Source organism: Plectropomus leopardus, chromosome 14 (assembly GCF_008729295.1).
Source record: "Plectropomus leopardus isolate mb chromosome 14, YSFRI_Pleo_2.0, whole genome shotgun sequence".
Lineage (NCBI taxonomy): Eukaryota > Metazoa > Chordata > Actinopteri > Perciformes > Serranidae > Plectropomus > Plectropomus leopardus.
Genome location: NC_056476.1, coordinates 18,161,024 through 18,183,521, shown reverse-complemented (window position 1 = coordinate 18,183,521; position 22,498 = coordinate 18,161,024). Strand labels below are relative to the sequence as shown.

At 41.1% G+C, this 22,498-nt stretch overlaps 2 protein-coding genes across 2 annotated transcripts; one reads left to right on the top strand and one right to left on the bottom strand.

Moving 5' to 3' along the window:
• Window positions 1-56: 56 nt before the first annotated feature.
• LOC121954001 (basal body-orientation factor 1-like) lies at window positions 57-10,448 on the bottom strand. The gene is made up of 11 exons (XM_042501303.1): window positions 10,405-10,448; window positions 10,071-10,323; window positions 9,931-9,996; window positions 7,329-7,472; window positions 7,141-7,221; window positions 6,636-6,706; window positions 4,842-4,986; window positions 3,817-4,280; window positions 2,332-2,436; window positions 1,508-1,576; window positions 57-1,317 (listed from the first exon to the last, which is right to left on the bottom strand). The coding sequence occupies exons 1-11, from the start codon at window positions 10,446-10,448 to the stop codon at window positions 1,218-1,220; spliced, it is 1,542 nt and encodes a 513-aa protein (XP_042357237.1). The 3' UTR covers window positions 57-1,217.
• Window positions 8,597-22,305, top strand: entpd5a (ectonucleoside triphosphate diphosphohydrolase 5a). The gene is made up of 14 exons (XM_042501302.1): window positions 8,597-8,816; window positions 15,285-15,807; window positions 16,167-16,246; window positions 16,490-16,633; window positions 17,031-17,106; window positions 17,618-17,653; window positions 18,092-18,180; window positions 18,272-18,351; window positions 18,435-18,496; window positions 18,597-18,698; window positions 19,388-19,531; window positions 19,646-19,702; window positions 20,544-20,659; window positions 20,849-22,305. The coding sequence occupies exons 2-14, from the start codon at window positions 15,360-15,362 to the stop codon at window positions 20,930-20,932; spliced, it is 1,518 nt and encodes a 505-aa protein (XP_042357236.1). The 5' UTR covers window positions 8,597-8,816; window positions 15,285-15,359; the 3' UTR covers window positions 20,933-22,305.
• The last annotated feature ends 193 nt before the right edge of the window (window positions 22,306-22,498 follow it).

The following is a 22,498-nucleotide window of genomic DNA, read 5'->3' as shown; positions in this document are numbered from 1 at the left end:
TCCAGTGATTGCTAAGCAGAGGTGGGACCACATCATTGTTTTGCAAGTCAAAAGAAAGTGTCAAATCTTTGCACTCAGGTCCTGTGTCAAGTCCCAAGTCTTAAACTTTGAGTTTCTAGTCCTAAACAAGTCATAATACATCCCTCACCTACGCTATGCTAGATTGCCAGATGCCAGGCTTGACCCAATGCATTATGGGGTACATTATGGGAAAGCTGCTTAGCCTTGTAGCAAATTTTTCCGTTTGGCCACTTGTGGTATTGCATCCCCCCCAAAAAATCCCCTGCCACTCAAAAATTTATCCAATAGGCCACCACTGTAAAACTGTTGACAGGTCACCAACTGCAAACTAGGTCAATTTTGACTCCTTCTATTCTGAATTTTTGAGCCATGGTGGTTTTATATTTGTAAAACTCTCCTCAAGCTGAGAAAGTCTATGAGGCGAGTGTAAACACGGAGACGTAGCCAGCAGGAGAAACACTGCTGCACATGTTCATGCAGAAGTAAACCCCGGGGCTAGAGAGCTTTTGGCGTATGCCCGAGATGAGCAACTCTATTGGAATGAATAGGCGCCATCTTTGGTCCAGTGTCTAAGTATTATTAAAGTCAATGGCTTCCACTAACAGAAACAACTCCTTGTAATGAAGTCTTTAACAACACTGCTTTTTTCATGCAAGATAACAAAGCCTCTTTAAGATATGTGATCAAACCGGATCTCTTGTTAGAAAGTTACAGTGGTGACAAAGCAGAGGCAATTTAAAGTTAGTTTCTAAAAACAGCAGAGTATGTTGATGTGAAGACGAAATCACCGACCTTAATATACCAAGTATTTTTAAGTCAAAAGGCTCAAGTTCAAGTGAGGACACAAGTCATTGTCCAAGTTGAGTTGCAAGTATTTTTATGATTTTGTTGAGTCACAAAATTTTAGTCTATGCCTCAAGTTGCTTGGAGATCTTGTATATTATCTGGTGCAGATTTTGGTATCAGCGTTGGTTTTGCGGGGACAGATCCTTTAAAAGTGGTTGCGAGAGAATTCACACAGACTCGAAGTATGAAAGAGTATTCACAAGCCATATATACATGCATGGTGAGATATTTATGAGCACAAACAAACATCTTGCATTCTACCATGCACATGATTGACACCCTGTGGTTAGCGTACAAAGCAGAGGCAAACAATTCAGAGTGTGATGTGCAATGCAGAGGCCACACAGAGGTCATGTGGTGTGGATATCCGGCCGGCTGGTTGGGTTCGAGGGCAGAAAGGGCTCAGGCGCCTGGGTGATGAAGGTCGCCAGGGAGAGCTCCTCTCTAATTCTGGAAGACAGTCATCATTATGCAGCGTTAAAATGCAACTGTCTGATAAATCAAACGTAGACACTCATGTTCTCACAGCCAATGCTTTTTCAGCTAAACATGGAATGTGGGACCAATAAATCTGCACAGGGTTCATAATTGCAAGGATGAGATATGACTTTTATTCCCGTGCATTCCTTCAGTGTCTTACCCGGCAGCATCGCTGTCAATAAGGCTCTTCTCAGAGGAGGCGGACATAGCCAGATGTTGGCTCTCTTTCCTATCAGGAAAATGCAGAGTTGCAGTTACATACATAGTGAAAAGCCATGTTTAGCACACTGGTGTCTATTCACTCAGGCCTGCAGCCTGTTGTGGAAACAGGGTTACTCTGGGTCAACACGATGCACATGGATTCGCATGCTGCTAACTGAGTCGCCAAATGTTCTGTGTTATTCTGCCGGACTAGGTGCCAGACCACTGTTAACATGAATATATATCTCCTCTTGCCTGCCATACCCCCATACATTCAGATCCCCTGCACACTGCTCTCTGAAAATCATGTTACCAGCTGCGCTCTGACCACAAGCGTTCAAAGAAACAAAATAAACTGCTGGTGCACGTGAAGAGGGGCCAATAGGCTGAGAGCAAATCGACGTGACCAGATGTTTGTTTCCAAGCACACGACTCTGTGGCTGGGCCTATTTTTACTATTGTGCCCAGACTCTTTCTTCATTCTTTTTAAGCAGCTGGATGGAAAAGAAAATTGGTCGAAGCCTAACTGATGTTTTATGGTATCCTCTTCTGCTCAGAAAATGGCTGTTTAAAACATTAAAAAGAGGGAGGAGTCACCAGAAGTTCAGCCTGAATTGGTGTCACTGCACTTTGTTCTTCATGAGGTAATTGATTCACTACTTTCAGTCAGTTTTCAGGGATTACAACTGGATTGTGGAGTATTATTTAGGATGAGTGATACACAAGCAATAAACAAGTGTTTTGCTAGGACAAAAAAATGCAGTTATTAGGGGTTTTCATTACCTTTCCCTCCGTCCATTCATCTTAGCAAAGAGAAGCCTGAGTACTTGTTCCTTCTGCTCCCAAGTGAGATCTGAGATTTCAACTTTGCTGTCTGGTTGATGAGTCCTTTAACAGGCAGATAAAATAAAATGAATGTTAACTACTAGTATTGTACACACTCGTTTTCATATAATGGCTGTGTTAAAGGTCTAGTCTGTATGGATTTAGTGGCATATAACCATAGATTTATAATAATACCTGGATTCTGGATGACAAGATGGCACCTATACATTGCAGTGGAGTTGCTCGCATGTTGCATATGCCAAAATGTTTTCTAGCTTCTGGGTTTACTCGTGCGGTATGCGGCCCACTGAATATGGACAATAGAGTTTCTCCCACTGTCCCCGTCTGTGAGTTTCATCCGGCTCATAGACTTTACATTTGGGATGACATCATGGTTTTTTTTAAATAGCTTTTCTCAGCTTGAGGAAAGTCTCTAAGTCTCTAAAACATAAGGCAAGTAAGATTTAAGACTGAAAGACTTTTATGCTGCCACTTGAAATGATAGTAAAGACCAACTTTAAAATCAACAAAAATGAAGAAAAGAAAACATCAACTGACATCAGCCACAAATGTTTAGGAATAAATATTCACACTAACATTAACAATGACTTCTTGGTCATGTAAATGTAAGAGGCATTCTGCAAATTATTATTAAAAGACATATTACCAACAATTGTTTGATTTTACAGTGGAATACCAGAAAAAACTTAAACAAAATCCCTTTTCTCATGTCTTAGCATTTTTTAAGACTTTTGAAAGATTAATTTAAAACATTTTAATATCAATGAATGCCTTATTTTTAAGACTTTTAAAAGATACACGGGAACCGTGTTGACTGTATTCGCATTTAGAGGTGCACCGTCAGCAGTTTCACAGATGTGTGTTTTACAACGATGGACTTAGGGAAAAATGTTTTTCGGACTGCGGCGGATTTTCTTGCTGCAATACCACGACTGGTCAGAGGCGGCTGCCTTTGTCTAACAATAAGGCTGCACAAGTGAAACTTCGCCCCCGATGCCAAGCATGTTGGAGGACTATGGTGATTGACGTGAAAACATGAAAGGCCCGATCGAGAGCTTGTGTTCAAATCATCTGTTTTGAACTACTGTAAAGCAAAATGGCAGACTCAAAGGAAGGGTACCAGCTCCGTATGTACATACAAACGGCTCATTCTAAGGAAACAAAAAAACAACACTTTTTATGTTCAAGTGATTATAAACAAATGAAAACATAATTAATATCATGTACTATTTCTGCTAATAGCTGCCCCTAAATCTAAATCCTACGCACTGGACCTTTAAGATGAACTATATGGTGTATTGTGGTTAGATGACCACTAAATGAGCTGCAGTTGACTTGGCGCTGATAAACATGACGAATTAAAAATATCACAAAGACAAACACAGTTGTGTAAGTCATGGGAATGATGGGAAGTGGACCTACCACCTTGCAGCTGCCTCCATGTCTGAATAGACAGAGTTGGTACTGTGGGGGCTTTTATGAAATGTGCGGATGGGTGGGAACTTGAGTTTTCCTGCTGTGGCTTCTCTCAGCCTCCAGTGATAAGCCTGCAGCGCCTCCTTCTTGTATTGCACCCTGCTGGCCGAGATCTCCTGCTTCACCTGAGCCAGAGCCTCGTGGAAGAACTGCTCCAGCTCTGTGCGCTGCTCTACAATGGTGCTCGCCAGCCTCTTGACGTGTCTCAGTTCCCTCTCCCGCATGGAGAGCACTTTCTGCAGCTTGTCCAGCTCTACCTGGCTGGCCTGGACGCTGACCAGGGTCCTCTCCTCCTCTTTCTTCTCTTCTTGCTGCTCCAGGGATGCTACCTTAGCCCTCAGTTTAGAAAGCTCCTTTTTTTGGGCCTCAATCTGAGCTGCGTTTTTCTTCACCATCAGCTCAAACGTGTTCTGGGTGAGCAGACAGAAGAGCAAAGTTGTTAAAAGACAACACCAATCTAAATTTAGAAAATCCTTTCATTTTTTTGTGCCAATACTGTAAGGCTGAAACAGATAATGGTTTGTGTGCTAGCCTGCGCTGCTGAGTGAGTGGCCAGAGCTTCAACATGGTGGATTTACCTCCTTCATTTACTGTCATCATCAGGGGTAAGATTAATGTGCCCAATATTTATTTGCCTTAAAGAATCCCTGCCAGAAACCTGCGAAAGAGAAGCCACTGGATTTGAACCCATACACCAGTGGAAACTAACCACAACCACTGACCACTGAGAGGCTGGGTAGTAGTCAGGAGGTGAGGGGGGTTGGAGGAGGACCACAAGTAAAATACACAGGGTCAGCACAAGTAAACAACACAAGGGAAAAACCACCTGAAATATATTCTGCACAGGTCTGACAAGTGGTTCCTCACTGAAATGATTGAAAATGACTTTATGGAGATGAATGGTCTCTATCCAAGAACTGACGGTGCCTAATAGTAACACTGCTGTTTGCTGTCCTACGGTTCAAACATACCTTGTCCAGTGCCAGAGAGGCATTTTCCTTGACCAGTGAATCTGTCAATATCTGCAGGTCCTCTGCTGCCTTTATGTGATATTTCAGCGCTTCGTTGAGACGGACGTTCTCCTTGAACACAGAGCGAGAGGCATCGTCCAACTGCCTAAATGGTTAAGAGGACAAAGCAAAAGAGCCTGTGACAAATTTGTCTCTGATGATGAACATATCTGTCTGATCTTAAACTCATGCCAGAGCATCCAGTAGCTCACCTGGTAGAGCGGGCGCCCCATGTACAAAAGCTGTGTCCTTGCTGCAGCGGCCATGGGTTTGACTCCAACCCACTGCCCTGCTGCATGTCACCCCCTCTCTTTCCCCCTTTCATGCTATACCTAACTTCTGTTCTACCAAATTAAGAAATTAAGAAATCCCCCCAAATTAAAAAAAAAAATCATGCAACACAGAATTTGTACCCATTTAAAGGGAGACTGCAATATTTTTTTAGGTTTTTATATCATTCTGTAGCTTTCCAGTTGTGTTCCTGTTGTATTCAAATCCAAAAGTTTTTCACACATGGTCTGACGAAGGTTTCTGCATGATGATGTTGCGATATACAAACCCGCGTACTGCTGTGGAAGCCACTTTAGTTCGATTCTGAAAGTCACGTTAACAAAAACTAAACGATTCAGACATCGGTAGACCAGCAACTCCCATGTGCGGTGAGGTAAAATGATTGTTTCTGTCAATGGACTGTGGGGGGAAAGGCTGTCTGACAACAAAGTAAAGCAGTTAAAATTATCAAAATATGCATATGAACCGATACTGATGTTTTTTAGGTCCTTTTTTTTAGACGGCTAAAATTGGTTTTGCTGCTGATCCCGTCCACAGCCACCAGACTCCTTTTACAGAAACAGTAACTTTACCCCATGAACACAAAAAGTTGCAATCCGTGCCTTTAATAGACTAGTTTGTGCAACTTTCAAGGTCAAACTGACATAGCGTCCACAGCGGTAGGCTTCTTCAAACTTGGAACGTGCAGACCAACATCTAACTGCAGGAAACACTGACACTGACTTGTGGATCCATTGATGGGTTTATACAGTAAAAATGCAGTACCATGATTTATTGAATCTTAATGTTACTGCACCTGGTTAAATAAAGGTTTAATAATAAAATAACACCATCCTCCACCTACAAGCTATGATGATGGACCCTCCCTTTAAGATTTATTTGAACCTGAATGGTGAGTTCCAGGTAGAATAAAACAAATTATTGCCGAATTATTTTAAGGGCATTCATCGGTCATGGTATGTGAAAAGACTGAGGTCTGATCATGTAGAGCATATCAAAGATTTTTGCTCACAGTTTCTTGGTTTTTACTCATAAAATAACTAGGTCAGTGTGCTTGGCTTCAAAATTAAGTCAATTACTTAGACTAAGACCAAACTGGCAGGACCACACCAGTATCAATGTTGATGTTTTATGAGCTGTAAAAAATAACTAAACATAGCAGAGGGGAAATATACATCTTATGGCCTCAAAAGTAATAAACTATGGGCTTCCCCACATGCATTACACTCTCCTCGTTCTGGGGCGGCCAGAGATGTGATCATTGGCTTCGGTGATGTACACTATCTGAACATGACCAACCAGTGTGGTCGAGAAAATTACGTTAGTTCTAGTTATATATATATATATATTTATATACATAGACGCTTATGTGAGTAAATTATTTTTTCTTTGCGTTCTGAGGACATCAAAGTGCAGTTTACAGAATAAAATTAGATTGTGAATGGACAGTGGAAACACACTCACACAATGGCCTCATTGTGGGCCCTCTCCACCACGTGGGCTATCGTTTTCTCAGCCTCCTTCTCAAGGCGTTCCTGCGAGGAAATTTACAAAACTCACTTGATGTTTCACAGTTATCTTCCAGGGGCCATGTTTTCCACAACTATCTAACTGGTTGGCTAATATTTTTTTAAGTATGGCTGTGCAATATGGCTAAAAATGTTATCATAATAAAAATGTACATTTCAGTTAATATCGATAACTATTGTGCTAAAACTACAAGATCATTATTTTTTCTACTTTAAACTGTGGTTTAAACTATGATTTGTAGTCAGAATGTGACAATTGTTACTCAAATGGCAAAACATTTTACAAATCAGAGGTCGATTCAAAACAATTATAATAAAAAAACTGTCAATTAATAAAGCGATAAATAGACAAAGACATCACAGTTATGGTCAGCAGCATGTCCGAGTCTTTGTGCAGAATTTAAAACATTTTGTGAGTGTTTTAGCTGTCTCGACAGTACCTTTTCTTTGAGGAAATTGTACTCCATTTGGTTTAAGTTTTCTCGGTGCACCTTGTCGGCAACAGCCATGTTTTCTCTAATCTACAAAACAAAAAAAGTAATGGTTATATAAAGCATTAACATCCTGACAAAAAGAGCAAACACTCTTGATAGGAAACACTTAATAGTGTGTTTTTTCTTTCTCTCACATCACTGAGTTCCTGCTCCATCTGGGCTTTTGTCTTCTGAAACTCCTCAATTTTTCTCATCCCATCCTGGATCATGTTGAAATCTCTGGACTTCTTTCTGAACAGTTCCTTCATCTCACTGATTTGAATTGTGTAATCATCAACCTGTTGAAACCAATCACATCAGATACACAGAGTAAAAAATATGCTTCTTATTAAATGCATTAATTCACTGTAAGAATGCATCTGTATACTAGAGATTTTGCAAAGTTCCCATAAGTGCAACTTGTCTCAGTTAGGGAAGAAATTTTTCATACCAAAGTTCACACAGGCCATACTCTTTTGCAAACCAACTTAAGCACAGATCAGTCAGCCTAAATACCTCAAGATGCTACTGTGGAAAAGCCAGTCTGAGCAAAAATGTGACAAAATGACCAAAGTCATGAGAGACTAGCAAAACACGCACCCACAAACATGTACATGACGACTAAATGAGAGGTTATCAACCGTCTGATTACAACTTTAGGCCTAATCGTTATCCTTCACATAACTCTGTGTATGTTCATCCACATCAAATCAATGCACCAATCTTTATGCAAGGTGGTTTGCATCATATGCAGTTTTCACTCTGGGTGAAATGGTCAACTCCCCAAAGAATATCAGAGGGTGTGAACGACGGGAGAAGCTGCCTTAGTAAGACATGAGCTCCCCTGAAAACAGCCATCCATTTTCTGTAACTGCTTATCCTGATCAGGGTCAAGGGGAGGCTGGAGGCTATCCCAGCTGATATTTGGCGAGAGGCGGGGTACGCCCTGGACAGGTCACCAGACTGACACAGGGCTGACAAACAAAACCATTCAAGCTCATATTCACACCTATAAACAACTGAAGTCATCAATTGACCTCATAAAGAAAGATATATATACCTGGCAGGACCTTTGTTTACAACAATAAGATTCACAATGAGCCCTCTCTTTTAGCACTCACAATATAAAAGTGAGGTCCCTAAAGTGCCCTGTTGACACAGTTTCTAGTGAAAACTGGCGAGTGTTGCTTGCGTCTGACTTTTTATAATGGTATGTAGTATGTGGAGAAATCTTTATGGAATTATTATTTTGCTAACTGAATTTGACAGCACTTAGATAAGAATCATTATATCTCCTCCTAGACAACCCCTTATAATTTCCTATTCTTTTCGAGTCACGTAAATGCGTCACCACACCTGGCGTCTCAGGACCCGCTCATTAAAGGCAGGTGTGCTTAATTCCTCGGCTGTGGAAGACGCCAAGATACAGTCTTCAGCCGCTGTGTGTTTGCTTTATTCCTAGTTTATTGTTTGCTGATTTTTTAAAATTTCCCCATTGATTTGAATTTTTATCTTAGGTTTTTTTTTGTATTTTAATATCATTTTGAGGCTGCAGTCGCACAAGAGTTACTTCACTCAGCAACTTCCGTCCTTCAAATCAATCAACGCTGAACACCACCTAAAGCACCGAGGATCATCAAACAGTGAGTACAATATCTACCATGGCGTCTGTGGCGCCTATTTATAATTAATTTAGAAGCCGCAGTAATCACTTTCAGTATTGTTTTGGAGAAAAATAAGTACAACTCTGATTCCTGCCTCTTAAATGTGAATGCTTTCTGGTTTCTTTACCACTTTATGACAGTAAACTGGATATATTTGGGCTGAGGACAAAAAAAGTCACTTGAGGGCATCATTTTTTCTTTTTTTCTTTTTTTTCACTTTTTTGACAATTTATAGACCAAACAACTAACTAATCTATTATTTAAGAATTAAATATTTAATCAACAGTGAAAATAATAAGATTTTATCACCCCACAGTGAGAGAGGCCTTTGAGCATTATGCCTTTAAGTCACATGTTAAGAGCTGACCACATGACAGTATCCTTTTCCCCTAACTGGACATATATGACAGTTCTATGTCTAAAATAGGGATGTTTCAAGTTGGTCCAGACCATGCCTCTTTTTTTCTTTCCCAGAAGCTTAATGGACTCCATTTTACCAGCATGAGCAAGAGCAAGAGCTGGAAGATGAAAAACAGCTGCTAGCAAACGAGGCAAAAGCTTTTTTTGTACTTTTTTTTGTTTGTTTGTAGTAAAGCCACTTGAATTTTGTCATGTCAGTATGATAGCTCGATCTCAACTGCAAGCAGCAGAGGTCAGTGAGGATAAAAGGGACAAATTGAGCTTGCTTGGCGTATGTTATGTAACTTCACTGGTATTTTAGTGTAAAGATCTGTGAGGTATGGTTAACACATCAAGACCAGCAGTGTGACTGCCTTTTCCCAAGCAAGCACTTTTAATTTTTCTGTGGCTACTGACATAGATTAAAATAGCATTAGACCATGTAACTTGGAATGTGAGGGTTTGTTTTTTTGTTTTATGGTCGCTTTGTTTGGTTGTTGTTTTCTTACATAATAAATGTCGACATAATTACACACAAGACAGCTGTTAAGACACAGTGCAGCACATTTTTTAAGCTGCGCACAGTAAATCTAAGTTTTCTACTATGAACAGGCGAGCTTGAGTATGTTTTGTCGGCCAAATAAAGCTCAAGTTGCATTTCTTCTCTTGTGGCTGTGTCTTAAAATGAACTCACCAGTTTGTTTTGCTCCTCACGTGCGCGTGCATCTTGAGTTTTGAGGCTTTTCTGCAGCATATTGATCTGTGAAAACACGTTTGTTGAGTTAATCATTCCTTCTGTTCATTTACAAACTAAATAGTTTTCTTTTTAACGACCTTTTCCTCCTTAGTTGCATCTTGTCTCTTCAGAAAGCCCGTTATATCGATAGAGTCCTTCTCCGCGCGGTACAGGTGGTTGGTGAGCTCTTCATTTACGCGTGCCAATTTGCGGCAACCCTCGCGGTACTGCGCGAGCGATTGGTCGGTGACCTGCACCCTCAGCTCCCACAGGGCAGCGTTGGCCTTGGCTTTCTCAATGTCAGACTCTCTGTCCGCCTTTGACTCCTGTTTGCCTTCTTTCTTTCCTTTCCTGTGATAAAATGCAACGTAGTTAGCGTACAGTTACGGTTTGTGCGTCAGTGAAGAGTACACAAATGAACGGTCATCTCACCCGGCTTTCGCCTTCTTTACTTTGGTGATTTTCTTCTTCGGCATCACTGCTACTGTTACCGGCAACAAATCTGAAGAAAACGACCTCAAAGAGAGGAAGTTGGACGCTAATTAGACGTACAGTAGTACCAAGCTCCTGTGCCCCTGAGTGTTTGTTTGTGTTGCCATGGGGACTCTGACTGAGGAAAAGATCAAATTTCTCTGTTACAGGACTTTTGGTAACCTATATAGGGCCTGTCAACCTACTGTATATTTAATGCACAAAACCTTATTTAGGCCTATGCTTGTCTGCTAGATATTTGTTGTATGCAAATTTCTAATGTTGCATTTGATGGCCTAAGATATATGTCTGAATTACATTTTAATGTCTGTGAAAGTACAACTTACCCATTTAGCCATGCATTTCTTTAGAAAATTAAATTTCGTTCAGTTTATGACACAGTTCAAGAGGCAACAAATGGATGGAGAAAGTGAAAGAAAGAGAGGCAGTGGGGGAGACCGGGGGTTGGTTGGTACACAGTTATTTTCTGGTCCTTTTAAGGTCACAGAAACAAAAATTTGGCCAAAAAATGTTTTCTTTCTTCTAATACAATAAGACCATCCTGATAATGTGAGATTAACATTATTTTTCTTCCCCTGTATCAGTCTGGAGTCGCTGCCACTCCAAACACTTTCAGTGGGTGACAGATAATAGCGTTAGCCTACACAAATACAGGCCTTTGCACACTGAGAAGCCTAGGCATTTTTGCGTCCAAAGTTGCTGCACGTCTGAAAATAAATATGACTTGAACCAATCACTGTGGGAAATTGTAAGATACAGATGTCTGTTCTGCTCAACAGCCTCTGGACTGACACGCTGTTTGTCACTTCTCTTGTAATTATGGTCCTCTCACTCTGGACTCTATCAAACAGGATCTGTTTGCACATGATCTCCTCCCACGCGATGACATGAAATACATTTGGCTCCTGTCAGCAGTATTGTCCAGGTTGTCCTGAAAAGAACTATGTGTTACCCGCTGCCTTCCCCCACAGCTGCTTTTTGTTGGAGTTATGGGAAAACCACAAAGATAAACGTAAATGCAGTTGGCTTACATCTTCGAAGACACTCATCCAAAAGAAACAATGTAAAGTCAGCGCAGGTCATAATTACAGCTCAAAACCACTAAAATCTCTCCAATATCTTGTTCAGCTTTCTGCAGGAACGTGAGAGTGTCCAGTGTAGATTATTCATCAAACAAAAAAGTCAATATCACTAAAGTGTTGGGTGTAGCTACTGTAAATTGAACCATATAGGGTCGCTTGGTGCTCTGGCATCATCAACAGAGTTTGAAGACTAAATTTAAAGGTAATTACTATGACAGTGAGGAGAGAAAACTGAAATAACCCTGAGCTTTTCAAAGCTGTCATTATCATTGGAATTGTAATGACAAGGTTTAGGTCTCTTCAATGGACTTCTTGGGGTAGGACACCCACAAACATGGCATTCCTGAGGGTAACATTGCAGCATATTAATGATATATTGCAGAGTGTAGATTACAAAGCTGGGGTCTCCTCTCATGCTTTATGGTTTCAGTTAACTTGAAACAAAATACCAAAATGTCCCTTAAAACATTGTTTGTAATGTGCTGTGTCATGCTTTAGAGGAGCACTTTACATGCAGATTATACAGTAGCAGTGCACATTTGGACGACATCCGAACATGATTTGGCAACATATGGACTTTCCATTAGATTTGTTTAGTTTATTGTAAGTTATTTCTAGACTTAAGCTACAGTTGGTCACTTCTACAAAAATATCTTTGTGGCATATTTGCTGAAACTGTCACTTTATTCTGAAAGTTGTACATGAAATAGATAGTCTTTAAAAAAAAAAAAAAAATCAAGTCCCATGTCCTCCTCCTACTACTGCTTATCATGGAATTTGCTAGAATCGCCCACGGTTCACCAAAAACAACCCATCAGTCGAGGAGTCTCTAACGCAGCTGCTGGTCATGCTTGTGAAGGCGAAAATGCACGTACAACAGTTTGTATGATATTAATTAGTGCCCCAAGAATGACGTTACACCCTTTACTTAAAATTATGTAATTAACATAAAATTACAGTAGTTAGAGTTCGGCAAATAAAATTACTTTGTGGGTTGAGGAATATAAACATGTTTGGGCATCTTTAGGTTTAGCACCTCACATTTAGATGTGTAAGTCCACTAACAAACAGCAGTATTTGATGAGTTGAAAAAACAAAGATTTCATTAAACTCATTCATTTTATTCAGAGGGTAGTTCCTATTGCATCACATTATGATGGTATTGTAAAAGTAGGTGTGTGTTTAAAACTACAACATGATTCATGTATCACACAGCCTGAGGTGGATTGCAGCTGTCCACACACACTCCACATTATCCAAATTCATTGCTCCATTAACCACAGGATGTGTCTGGACTTTAGCAGCAAGAAAATATACAACAATGATTTCAAAATCAAAACAATCCTGACAAAACATTTTCACGCACAGTTTATTAGTCACATTATCACACTGTTAACATGCAACCAAGACATCTATGGGCACAAGTCAGTGAGAGGTCCTGCACATGTACGCTTTGATAGGGGCGAACGACCATTCTGGTGAGCCGCAGGATTGAAAAAAGTAGCCACAGTATTTAGAAAAAAGGAAGGAGGAAAGAAAGTCCAATATTTTTAGTCCAAATTACAGTGTTGGAACAGTGCTTTGCACAGTCGAGTGTCCTGGGAGTGGAATGGCATGATGGGTGAATACTAGTGCCAAGCCCCACCCTCCCCACATTGTCCTCTGCATGGACTTCCTGCACTCTCTCGTGCCCATCCGAAGGACCTCTGCCCTCCCCTTACCCTCCTGACTGGGCTGGCCGGCAGCTCAGTTTCTGCCTCAGTCGCCTGCTGCCTGAGGTGAAACAGTCTCGTATGAGCACGTGTTAAGTCAGAGCTGGGGCAGGGTCGGTTCCCTGAGGATGCCTCAGTTGCTTGACTACCAGCGCCTCCTGTTTCAGATGTCTGTCCACTTTCTGTTGATACAAAGTGGGTGAAAAATATCACAGCCCTGGTACAATTCTCAGTTCATGTGAGGTCTCTGAGACGCCGCTGCTGCACTGCTGTGGGATATCCTTGATGCCTCTGCACCCTGCACTAAAACCAGTAACTCTGAACATTACACCAGAAAGCATTAGCTAGCTGATACACTACAGCATGGCTTATGATGCAGTGCCAACCACCCACCTAAAGCAGAGAAACAGCCACTCATGCTTTTCATGCATTCTCTCGTGAAACGTGCCTTACTGCCCAAATATTTTTCCCTTGGAAAGCCTGTGGTTAACACAAGGATGAGTAGGAGTGAGATGATTGCTAACATTCTTTTAACTTCTATGCCAGCTGGAGTGCAGGTCACATTTGCATTTTTTAAGGTTGGTGAAAGGGCTGCAGCAGATTTAATGTGGTGATTACTGTAGGATCATGAAGAGGAGGTTGAGAGGATTTCTTTTTAAAAACACAGGCATGAGTCATTCCAGCTACTGAACGTGATTTAGTGGATGTAGTAATACCTAATCAAACACAGCCAGAATCCATCCTACAATGAAACATGGTGAGTCACATTTTCAGTCTGAAGTAGTTTGTTTAATTTATTGTCTTCCCCACACAGCTCCAACACATTTTAGATAAAACAAAACTTAACAGTGTTAAGGTTAACCTTAAAATGAATGCAAAGATTAGAAAAGTGTTACACTATGAAATCTGACAAGTTGATTTTACTTAAAAAATCTAGAAAACAGACTGCCTTGAAAAATGTAAGTTAATTTAACTATAGGGTTTAACTTATGTTTACATTATATCTAATTAAGTTTATTTGATATTTAATTATTTTTACTTAATTTTGTGAGGTTGTTGCAACTTAAAAATGACAAGTTTAATTAAATCAAGCAATTTAAGTAAACCTAATTTACTGTACTGTATATCTGTATTCTGCTGGTTGCAAACAATTCATGTTACATGTATATATTATATATATATATATATACAGAACTTGCAGATCTCCAAACTTCATCATTGGTAAATGAAATCCTCTTTGTGACTAAACTAGTTTACTGAAGTTGCTTAGAAAGAAAGGTAATTTCACCTGTCATTTTTAAGTTGCAACAACTGACAAAAAATGAAGTAAACTCAGCAGTTACTTATAACGTAAACACAAGTCAAGATTAAAACTAATTTACTTTCCTTTTTCACGGCAATCCGTTTTCAATATTTAGGTAAGCTCAACTTGTCAGATTTCACAGTATATGTTGCAAAAATTAAAAACTAATCTGTAACTGTCAAATACATTTTTTTCATTCAGGTAGTAGCCAAATCTGAGCACTTGTGAAAGTCCAAAGAGTTGCAGCGGGAAGGAATTTCTGAGGCAAGCTCCTATGTAAGTCTTAAATGCGCCCATAAAAAGTATTTTAAGACCATTTCTTTTGGGCTTTTTGTGTGTGAGCCACTCATTTTGACTCGTTTATAAATCCCTTTCTCCTTTCTTTAGGGGATTTTCTGGCTCCAGAGTAACTAGTAAAGATGAGGAGGGGAAAAACATAACCTAAAATAATCCTCCTCTCAAAAAAAAAGAAAAAAAAGAAAGAAAACGAAAAAAAGAGAAATGCTGCTGGTAGGCAGGTAGTCTCCGGCTCAGCTCACAGGAGGGGGGACTGCTGTTGGAGCTGGGATGGACCGCCACAGGATTGGTGGATGGTTGCACTCGGTGTGGCCCCATGCCAAGCCCTTATGTCTTTATATACTGTAAACGGATGACCGGACAGTCCTGAGTGTGCATCGCATCCACTCTGCGTCTCTCCATCTCCACTGCGCTCTCTCTCTGCAGGGCCCCTGTCAATCTTTGACTCCAGCATCCACCACTTCTTCTCCTCAGCTGTCTCTTCTCCCCGGCTGTGAAACAATGGCCACGCCGAGCATGCTCCTCACTTTCTCCGTGTGGCTCTTGGCTGGGAGCCTCTTAACGGAGGCGACATACTACCGGCACCACCGCTACGTCCCCCACTTCTACCGTTACCGGGAGCACTCTGCCAACACGGAAAACCTCCTCCCCGAAGTCTCCAACCCACATCCTGAAGTCCCGGAGCCGGGTGTTCCGACCTACCCTCAGATCCCCGAAGTGTTCCACCCGGCACCCGAGGTCATCCACACCCTGCCCGAGGCTATCCACCCGGTGCCCGAAGTCGTGCATCCTGCACCTGAGCCGTACCAGCTTCCTGAGGTTTACCAGCCTGATGTGCCTGAAGCCTCCTCCCCCGTCAACGCGAGCCGGGTTTTCTACGGGATCATGTTTGACGCTGGGAGCACAGGCAGCAGGATCCACATCTATAAGTTCATCCAAAAAGACCCCGGTGAGTGCACCACTTTCTCCCTCGCTCTAAACCAAGAGAAGAGCTGTGCACATGCTGCTGGCTCCCACTGTGTCTGCTTGCTGTTAGGTCATTCGCTGTGTGGTGTGAGGGCAAACATGAGTGAATGGACATTACTGCTTCTAAAAGTAGCTGAAGTGGACTTTTAATTTGCCTGTCTGACTCAACTGTGGAGGACGCAGACCTCTAAAATTGCATCAGGATGTAGGTGAAGTGCAACAGTCTAAATAACTTGAGATATAAAAGAAAAAAAGCTGTGCAATTACACATGCTTGAGTTTGTGCTTTATCCCATAAATATCACTGTGGTTTATGGTCTGTTCGCTGACTTTTTTTTTTTAGTTGAGCTGCCAGTTCTGGACAATGAAATGTACCATGCGGTAAAGCCTGGACTGTCTGCTTATAAGGACAACCCTGAGGAGGTATGTATGTGTTTACACCGTCACTTATTATTAATTATCAGGTAAATTAGGGAGTTGTCTGCAAACCACTGGGATTTTCTTTGGGTTGGGTTCATGTGATGTAAACACTGTGTAATTACAAAAAAATGCCTCCAGCTGATGCTGTCACTGCTGCCCACTCCTGTCTGCTACCTTTGATTTACACATTTTTAAAGACAAAAGAAAACTTCCTGATTGTGAAGTGACACCACATATCTTCCGCAGGGTGGCAACACCATTCGTCAGCTTCTGAAGATTGCAAAGAAGACCGTGCCAGAGGAGGACTGGAAAAGGACCCCGGTGGTCCTGAAGGCCACAGCGGGTCTGCGCCTGCTGCCTGAAGACAAGGCCAGTGCTCTTCTGAAGGAGGTGAGGCACGTTTTCTCTCTGCCCTCAGACAGTTTGGCACAAACACTACCCGTCCCGCCAGGGAGCGGGATGAGAAACCACTAAGTGCTTACAAGTGTCACTGAAAAAAAACGGTTGCAAGTCTGCCCATTTGGTGGCTACCATGTTGCAAAAAACAGCTGTTGTGGGGTTGTGTGGAGTAACCATATTTGTCATTTAAAGTATTAAATCCAGGCTACTGTTCCAGCCATGCCTGTGGTTGAGTTATCTGTCACTCTGAAACAGAACCAGAGCCTGAATAGACATTATCTTGACAACAGCAGAAACTTTTAGGGTGTGTAGTGCAGTATCATTGTGTTGTTTTAACAACATATCCAGCAGATAAATATACTGAAATATTGATACATTTCTTCCACAGGTGAGAGAGGTGTTTAATGAGTCCCCTTTCTTTGTGCCAAACAACAGTGTTTCCATCATGAATGGACAAAATGAAGGTATGTTATCTTTTGATGCCCTTTAACCTGTTTGCACAATATAAAATACACAAAACAAGATTTTTATTAGTTTTATTTTTGACAGATTTATTGTCTGACCAGGTGCTTTAAGTGCCTCATTTACTGAGGATACATCACACAATGTTGCGCTCATAATTCGTTTTACAAGAGGTCTGTTACCACCTCGCTGAGACAAATAAATAAGCCAGTGTGGAACCCACGCCCAATAATTTCTTACCATCCTCCACATCACTCATTAAGACACCCTCACTATGTTACGTTTCATCACACACTGTGTGTCATTCATTATCCTCACTTTATGAGTGCAATAACTTGACATCTGAGACAAATGTAATTACCTGGGCTGGTCTGCAATCACACGTTAGTTACATCAACTCTGCTATTTAAATATCAGTTTAATAAAGTCATCTTCAGTTCAGAGTTGGCACTCAAATGGAAAAAGTTGTAATTTTTACTAATAGAGACATTTTGCCCTCATGTGCTGTTTTAGGAGTCCTCGCCTGGGTCACAGTGAACTTCCTAACAGGTAAGACATTGCTTGTGTTTTGCTATGGTGGTGTTAGTGGTCAGGAGGCTCATATCTGAGGCTCCAGTGTACACAGAAGCCCGGCAGTGAAAGACTCTTGTCTCCTGTCTGAGGTTATGAGTTTGAATCACTGGCCCCAAACAGCTTGCAAAAACAAGCAATATTTCCTCACGTTTTTTTTTTTTTTTTGGGGGGCATCATCGAATGTATTTTAGACAACAACCATACAGTACGCTTTAAATCAAAAAAGTATTTTCCCTCATGTTGGGGACAGACATGAGCTGTAGGCATGCATCATTCTGACAGTAGAGGTTATAAAAAGAAGAAACTTGTACTGAAACTGGTAATAAAGCCACAAGATTACACAGTAGTCTCTGTTTTGTTGTGCTGTGATGGATTGCACCTTCTCCTGTTTAACACTGAGCTTATTTTCCATAGGTCACCTGTATTCCAACACCAAGAGGACAGTTGGCATCTTGGATTTGGGTGGCGGATCCACACAGATCACATTCCTTCCCAAGTCAAAGGTGAATGAAATGTTTTATAGGGAAAACAAGTCTTGTTTTGAAAATGTTCTTACCCAAAATATACCACTAAACATTTGTGTTTATCCAACAGAAAACGATTCAGTCTGCTCCCGCGACTTACATTGCCAACTTTAACCTCTTCGACCATACGTACCAACTCTACACACACAGGTAAATAGCAGAAAAGGCCTCTGTAGAGTAAGACATGCATATCTATCCAAAACTAACCATAATTGTATGTCACCTTCACATAGCTACCTTGGAAATGGACTGTATGCGGCCCGACTGGCAACTCTTGGCGCACTAGGAGCCGATGGTAAGCATCTAGTGCCTTTTCATCACCTCTCTTTTTGCATTCTTTTGTAAATGCACTCATAGGAAGATGACAAACTGTTCCTTTGTTTTTGTTTTCCCAGGTCTAGATTGGAAAGTCTTCACAAGTTCCTGCCTCCCGAAAAAGTTCAGAGAAGAAGTTACTTTTGGAGGAACCACCTACAAAGTTAGCGGGATTCCTGACGGTAAGATAAAAGCATGCTGAGGTTTTGATTGCCTTCCCAGCTCCTTGGATGCAGCGATTTGTGCATTCCTTTCTCAACTCTGGAACACAATAGAGTACAGTACAATACGGTCTCTCATGAGAACATTCTCCTGCTGGAGTTTCTGTAACCTTGGCGCCAAATGCATGTTTTGTCATCCTCTCTCGCTCTGCGTCTTCCCTCTTGAACAATTATACTGCAGTCAACCTTGTATTTAAACGAAAAGAAAACTGTCAGTTAACTTCACAAATAAGGCAGTCACTCCCATACCACAGTCAAGTAGCCAAAAGATGCAGGGCTTGTCCCTGAGTTGTTATTTTTTTTTGTGTAACGAGCGGCTTGATCTGGACCGCTCACAATTATGTGGTAAAAATAGACAGCCCAACAGGGCCGCGCTAACTGCCGCTCTTGTCAGCACATGGTTTTGCCGGCACAACTGAGCCAACCATACCCATGGGGCTGTGTGAAACTTGTCCTTCTGGGGCTTCCCTTGTATATAATAGGATGAGCCCCCAGCTCCAACCTCTGGCTGACCTCAAACTCCAGACTCTTACAACTGCATTCCAACCATCGCTGCCTCCAAGCGCCTTTAACTCATTGTTTACTCCACCATTTTTAATATAAAGTAATTCTTCGACAAATCTTAATTTACCTGTTCTCTCTCTCTCTAGGCTATGCAGGGTATAAGCTGTGCTACTATGAGGTCATGAAGGTAATCAAAGGAATCGTGCACCAGCCTTACGAAGTGAAGGGCAGCAGCATCTTCTACGCTTTCTCCTACTACTTCGACAGAGCTGTGGAGTCTGGCCTCATCGGTGAGTGGGCACACGCCAAAGAGTCACCTTCCAGTCCAGTGCCATAATCTTTCATGCTAATTATCATGTTTTGCACAAAACAGGTAACCAAATTGCATGTTTTTTTCTGCACAGATGGCAGTCGGGGTGGCGCGATTGAAGTCAGGGATTTTAAGAAGAGAGCCAAGGAAGGTAAGAGTGACATGTTATCTTCTCTAGGGCTGCATACACCAACCATTTTACAAGTTATTTATATCAGTAGTCTAACCACTGAAACTTCATGCAACACGCACTGTGCTCTAAACAGCAAAGACACTAAAACTTGTTTGTGCCCAAACATGGCACACTTGACAAATAATGATTTATTACAAGTAAAATGTAACCAATTATTTCCTAAAAATGTGTTTTGAAAGTGGATTACAAGACAACTGTAGTATATGATAGAGTAAATATATGTTGAAATCACAATAAAACATTTTTTTAACCACCATGCTTATCAGCTCAAGCGTGTGATACTTACAGTGTCCATGTACAACCAGATTTATAGCAAGTAGGAATGAGCTGATGTGTTATGTAAGGCTGTTTGTGTTGTGAGAACACTGTCACATGGTCTCGAGGAACAAGTCTGGCTCAGGCTGAGCTGGCAGCTGAGCTGAAGCTGTCTGTCCGGCCCAGGCAGGAGGGCACCTGACAGCCACACACCACCTTGGGGCTGACACATACTGAAACACACAAACTTGTGTACCAGGCTGTTTAACGCTGCCACCCACCCGCAGCCTTGTGCTGACCCTCAGCCATTCTCCTCGCACCTCCCTGTTTATTCAGCCAAACAAAACAGAGAGGTCATCTTTTAATCATGTGGCACCAGGGTTAGAAAAGGTGTTTTTTTTGTTGTTGTTTTTTTTTGTTAAAACATGGGACATGACTATAATATGATACAGCACAGTGTGTCCATGTAATGCCTTTTTTGTCAGTGGTATGTGAAATCTGTATTATTGTCATGTCTGAAATCTGTGGCTTTTTGTGTTTGCAGTGTGCAACAAAATGACCAAGTACCGTGCTATTAGCCCCTTCCTCTGCATGGATATGACATATATCACCTGTCTGCTAAAGGAGGGCTTTGGCTTCAAGGACAGCACTGTGCTACAGGTGAGCAAATCAGGGCCTACTATGAACAGAGATTAAACAAATTAATTAATTAAATGCTACATGATCGAAATCTTCAGATTCTGTCTGTACAGCATTTCACAAAGCTTAAATATTGTCAAAAGTAATAGTAAATGCAGTAAACTGTTTCTGTGTGCGTTTTAATGATCACCCTGTCACTCTGTTCAACAGTTAGCCAAGAAGGTGAACAATGTAGAGACAAGCTGGGCCCTCGGGGCGACCTTTGACTACTTCAGAAACCTCAACATCCACTAAGGACAGCTTGCTGTCACTGCAGCCAGCACTGAGAGGGACAGTCTGTCACTGTGGGGCTTCCCGTCCTCCGTCCACCCTCGATCAGCCCGTCCCCCTCGCAGACACACCCGGTCCCACCATGCTTCCTCATCCACCACAAGCCTTCCTCCTCTTTTCCTTCAACCTCAGCACCCTGCGAACACTCCAAGAACTGTTGAAAAAAAAAAAAGAAATCACTATATTTTTATAAGGCCAGCTATTTCTACTGTATGTTGAGCTCATGACTGGTGGGCTGACTTTATTTTTGTAAAACGTTTACATGTTTGATTCCTTATGGGTGTCTGATCTGAAATGTCTTTCTTACCTACCTGTTCTCAGTGTGTAGCGGGTAGTTTAGAAGCAACCAGTCATGGTATTTGGTGCTTACTGTGGTCCTGGTGTGCACTGTACACTACAGTGGAGTTTATCTACAGCCTAGTTGCTGGAAATACAACCATAGTTGTATTTCTAAATGCTTGTTAATCGTCTTTTCATGCTAGCAGTAAATTATTTTACAGAATTAATTTGCCCCCAGCCGTCATTGGAAACAGCAGTTGAAAACCACACAGCTTATCTCTTCAACTTTGCACATAACACTTTAATTGCAGATATTGTAGCTAAGACAGTTGCTTCAAGAGTTGTACATATTCGAGTAGTGCTCCATTCACCATGACTGAGGGGGGCAAAAAGAGCGCTGTGGAGATACTAACAGACTTGTGTTGTATAGCTGTAAATGTATGAGGTTATTACCTATACTTTTAAACTGCAGCCATTATTGTTATGTCTACTGCAGAAAAAGACCTTATCAAGCATGACTAAATTGCAGAGGCCCTAGGTCTGAGCTCAGTTTTAGACCAGCAACAGAGACCTCTCATCACGGGTAGATAGATGCATCCAACAACATAATTTACAGGCATTAAATACAGCAAAAAATGCAAACAGAAATTATGTAAAAAGCTGACTAAAAGCTCATCTCCTTCGTTTATTGCTGGTTGCTCAAAAACTTTTGTGATATTGAATTCTGTTTTTGAATTCATTTCTCTTGTGAACTGTACAAATATTTAAATAACTTTATCTAATGTAGAGCATTTTAACTATCCTCATCCAATATTAACTCTGTGTAACTGCTCTTTAAACCGTGCCTTGCTGTCTTTTCAGTATTCAACATGTTCAATAACTACTGCTGTATATACATAATGTAAACTTTTATTAGTGAAATCTTTTGACAAGAACTGCTTTTGACGTTGCAAAAACTTTATGCTGCACAATTGCTCAGAAATGCCTGTATGTTCATCAGTAAGAATAGTCTGATGACTGACTATATGTAAATTGATGTTTTTATTAAATCCAGTGAAATAAATATATGCTATACATGTATGTTTTAATAAAACATGAAAACTTTACTTTGTTTTGCTTTTTTTTTTGATATCATGATATGAAATTATAGTATAATTCTATATGGTGTACAAGTACATTGTAGTCTCCTATGTGTTTACAAGTTTAATTTTTAAAAAAAACATGTAAACACTGGATTTATGACATTATTTA